Below are 4,210 nucleotides of genomic sequence, written 5' to 3' on the forward strand. Positions count from 1 at the left end.
GCGCGGGGCCATTTCTCCTCTGGAGACAAAGCCCTTGCAAGTTCCCTGCTGTACTCCCGGGTGCGCATCTGCCCAGTTAGCTGTGCCAGCACCTGTCTCTCCAAGGATGCGAAGCCTGGTGCAAGCAGGCATCCCTCTTGGGAAACGGGGAGGGCAGTCCCTTCTCATCATAGGCATTGCCTGAGCCCCTGGGGGAGCCACTGGAGAGGCAGCACCCAGCCCACCTGCAGGGCTGTCTCCATGCTGGTGCCTTCCCCTGGTGCTGGGGAGGGCTGTGTGGCACGGCAGTGGCTCTGGGGGCGTGCCGGGGGGCTGCTTGCTGTGATCAGGCAGGTTTGCAAACCCTCAGTAGCCAAGGCCCTGGAGCCCGAGGGTCCCCTCTCTACTGTCCCTCTTAGGGGAAGCAACCACTCCATCCCCAGGGGGTGAGCCAGGTCTACCCAGCCTCCACACCGAACTGGGAACCCCACAGCCACTTTGCTCCCTCCTCTGAAGAGCCAGCACTGAGCCTGTTTCCTTCAGGGCCTTCCCCAGCCTGAGCCTGCTATGGTGCAGGCCTCAGGATCCAGCCAACTCCTGCCACGCTCCTCTTCTGCTGCTGCTTGCTCACGTTTCACGGGGCTCTGACCCCCACGGGCTCACATCGTCCCGAGCCCTGCAGCTGGGTATGCAGCAACCCGAACCTGGCGGCTGGGGTTTCAGAGGCAGGGCAGGGTGGCCCAGCTCCTGGGGTCACCTCCTCATCTGTGGCGTGCCCCAGCAGAGCCGTCCCCAGGGCAGGTGCAGATCTCTGCCTGAGCCGAGGGGCTGTGGGGGCTCTGGGTGAGCTGGTCTGTATTCCCACACCCAGCAGCCACCTTCTGCGCCTCTCCCTGCCAGCTTTTGCCCTGCACTGCTGGAATCTGTCGTCATGACCCTCACCAAAGGCTCCTTCACCTACTCCAACGGCGAGGAGTACCGCGGCGAGTGGAAGGAAGGTGAGATGGGGTGGGAGGGGATGCTGCTGCCTGCTCTGGGTTTTGCCCTGCACTGCTGGAATCTGTCGTCATGACCCTCACCAAAGGCTCCTTCACCTACTCCAACGGCGAGGAGTACCGCGGCGAGTGGAAGGAAGGTGAGATGGGGTGGGAGGGGATGCTGCTGCCTACTCTGGGGTTGGGCAGACCCTGCATCTGCCCAGCACCTACCTGGGGCAGGTCCTGCCTCCCTCCACCCAGCACTACCTGTTTCTGTCCTTGAGTAGGTCGCAGGCATGGCATTGGGCAGCTGACGTTTGCTGATGGCACCACTTATGTGGGGCACTTTGAGAATGGGCTCTTCCATGGTTGCGGTGTGCTCACCTTCTCAGATGGCTCCAGGTGAGCATGGCAGCCCCATGTATACCCCCCGGGCATCCCCCTTGCTGTGGGGAGCTGCTGCCTCAGGACCTCTCCCCACACAGGTACGAGGGGGAGTTTGTGCAGGGCAAGTTCAATGGTGTTGGCGTGTTCACCCGCTGTGACAACATGACCTTTGAGGGTGAATTCAAAGGCGGGCGTGTGTATGGCTTTGGTGAGTGCCCAGCAGCACAGTGTGACAGCCAAAGCCCCAGTCTGGCGTGGCCCTGGCTGGCTTGTCCTACTCTGTCTCTCCAGCTGTGCTGCTCCTGCTGCTCCCCTCACTTCCAGCCCTTCCCTCCCCAGGTCTCTTGACCTTCCCTGATGGCTCCCACGGGGTGCCCCGCAACGAGGGCTTCTTCGAGAACAACAAGCTGCTGCGGCGGGAGAAGTGCCCGGCCATCATCCAGAGGGCCCAGGGTGCCTCCAAGTCTGCCCACAACCTGTCAGCGTGATGGTGCCCCTCGCCTCACTTCCACTGCAGTGAGGACCCCCACACTCAGCACTGGCTGGCCCTGCAGTCCCTGGAACAGGGATGAAGCACTGCTGGGTGGATCCCCTGCCCTCCACTTGGCAGCTGCTCAGCCTTGGTGGGACTGGGGGTCCTCACTAAGCCCCCTTTCTGGACCCCTGCCAGCGAGGGGGACAGGCCTCCTGCTCTCTACCCAAGTGCCCTGGGGTATGGTAGCCATGGTGCCTTCTCTCTCTGGCTGCAGGCCTGGCCCCTACCCGAGCCGCCCTGAGCCTGCTATGGTGCAGGCCTCAGGATCCAGCCAACTCCTGCCACGCTCCTCTTCTGCTGCTGCTTGCTCACGTTTCACGGGGCTCTGACCCCCACGGGCTCACATCGTCCCGAGCCCTGCAGCTGGGTATGCAGCAACCCGAACCTGGCGGCTGGGGTTTCAGAGGCAGGGCAGGGTGGCCCAGCTCCTGGGGTCACCTCCTCATCTGTGGCGTGCCCCAGCAGAGCCGTCCCCAGGGCAGGTGCAGATCTCTGCCTGAGCCGAGGGGCTGTGGGGGCTCTGGGTGAGCTGGTCTGTATTCCCACACCCAGCAGCCACCTTCTGCGCCTCTCCCTATCAGCTTTTGCCCTGCACTGCTGGAATCTGTCGTCATGACCCTCACCAAAGGCTCCTTCACCTACTCCAACGGCGAGGAGTACCGCGGCGAGTGGAAGGAAGGTGAGATGGGGCGGGAGGGGATGCTGCTGCCTGCTCTGGGGTTGGGCAGACCCTGCATCTGCCCAGCACCTACCTGGGGCAGGTCCTGCCTCCCTTCATCCAGCACTACCTGTTTCTGTCCTTGAGTAGGTCGCAGGCATGGCATTGGGCAGCTGACGTTTGCTGATGGCACCACTTATGTGGGGCACTTTGAGAATGGGCTCTTCCATGGTTGCGGTGTGCTCACCTTCTCAGATGGCTCCAGGTGAGCATGGCAGCCCCATGTATACCCCCCGGGCATCCCCCTTGCTGTGGGGAGCTGCTGCCTCAGGACCTCTCCCCACACAGGTACGAGGGGGAGTTTGTGCAGGGCAAGTTCAATGGTGTTGGCGTGTTCACCCGCTGTGACAACATGACCTTTGAGGGTGAATTCAAAGGCGGGCGTGTGTATGGCTTTGGTGAGTGCCCAGCAGCACAGTGTGACAGCCAAAGCCCCAGTCTGGCGTGGCCCTGGCTGGCTTGTCCTACTCTGTCTCTCCAGCTGTGCTGCTCCTGCTGCTCCCCTCACTTCCAGCCCTTCCCTCCCCAGGTCTCTTGACCTTCCCTGATGGCTCCCACGGGGTGCCCCGCAACGAGGGCTTCTTCGAGAACAACAAGCTGCTGCGGCGGGAGAAGTGCCCGGCCATCATCCAGAGGGCCCAGGGTGCCTCCAAGTCTGCCCACAACCTGTCAGCGTGATGGTGCCCCTCGCCTCACTTCCACTGCAGTGAGGACCCCCACACTCAGCACTGGCTGGCCCTGCAGTCCCTGGAACAGGGATGAAGCACTGCTGGGTGGATCCCCTGCCCTCCACTTGGCAGCTGCTCAGCCTTGGTGGGACTGGGGGTCCTCACTAAGCCCCCTTTCTGGACCCCTGCCAGCGAGGGGGACAGGCCTCCTGCTCTCTACCCAAGTGCCCTGGGGTATGGTAGCCATGGTGCCTTCTCTCTCTGGCTGCAGCCCTGACACCTCCCTGAGCAGCCAGGGCCCAGCCCCTCTGCCCCTCAGGAAGGCTGCAGACCACCAGGGCTGCCAGCCTGCTGTGAAGGATGGAGCAGGTGTATAGGGGCTGGGGCTGGGCCCCAACCCCACTGCCCTGGTGCCTTGGCTGTGGGCTGCTGGCTGGACCATGTGCCTGCAGAGGGGTAGCTTTTGGCCTGTTTTGCTGCCCTGGTCTCGAGGCAGGGTGGGCACCCCAGGGTGCTGTGGCCTGTGCCCTCAGCTCTGGGTGACTGGCCATCCCCCCTGCATGCCCTGTGCAGCGTGACATGGTGCCCCTGAAGTGCCCAACCTGCTTTTGGAGCCAGCTGTGTCCCCCTCATCCCTGTGCCAATCCAGCCCACCCATTCCCTTGGGGACACCTGCAGCAGTATCTCCATCAGGGGGGGCCAGGGGACACCCAGCCTGGTCCATGTCTGCTGCACCCTGTGGGAGGGCAGGAGCGATGGTGAGCAGGGAGCAGAGTCAGCCATAGCCTGGGATGAGGGGCACAAGCAGGGCTACACGGGATGCCAGGTCTGGAGGGGTGTCGGGGGCTGGAGCAGGTGGCCTGGGCAGGGCGGGGCAGGGAAGGGCATGGTGGAGGGGCAGGGGACACAGCTCTCCCTCTCCCCCCCCGCATGCATCCTTCACCTC

The 4,210-nt window shown here is 63.6% G+C and overlaps 3 protein-coding genes across 3 annotated transcripts in view; 2 read left to right on the forward strand and 1 right to left on the reverse strand.

The window, feature by feature from the left end:
- The first annotated feature begins 1,047 nt into the window (after positions 1-1,047).
- MORN4 (MORN repeat containing 4) lies at positions 1,048-1,831 on the forward strand. The gene is made up of 4 exons (XM_010000061.1): positions 1,048-1,114; positions 1,244-1,358; positions 1,442-1,551; positions 1,683-1,831. Exons 1-4 carry the CDS (start codon positions 1,048-1,050, stop codon positions 1,829-1,831), a joined length of 441 nt encoding a protein of 146 aa, XP_009998363.1.
- A 659-nt stretch (positions 1,832-2,490) lies between these two features.
- On the forward strand, positions 2,491-3,274 carry LOC104390856 (MORN repeat-containing protein 4). Its single transcript, XM_010000062.1, has 4 exons — positions 2,491-2,557; positions 2,687-2,801; positions 2,885-2,994; positions 3,126-3,274. The coding sequence occupies exons 1-4, from the start codon at positions 2,491-2,493 to the stop codon at positions 3,272-3,274; spliced, it is 441 nt and encodes a 146-aa protein (XP_009998364.1).
- A 14-nt stretch (positions 3,275-3,288) lies between these two features.
- HOGA1 (4-hydroxy-2-oxoglutarate aldolase 1) overlaps positions 3,289-4,210 on the reverse strand; it is a 4,334-nt gene continuing 3,412 nt past the window's right edge. The window contains exon 7 of the mRNA XM_010000145.1: positions 3,289-3,297. Coding sequence (XP_009998447.1) covers positions 3,289-3,297 — 9 coding nt within the window. The remainder of the gene's footprint in view (positions 3,298-4,210) is intronic.

This window comes from Chaetura pelagica, unplaced genomic scaffold, assembly GCF_000747805.2.
Source record: "Chaetura pelagica isolate M959 unplaced genomic scaffold, ChaPel_1.0 scaffold436, whole genome shotgun sequence".
NCBI lineage: Eukaryota > Metazoa > Chordata > Aves > Apodiformes > Apodidae > Chaetura > Chaetura pelagica.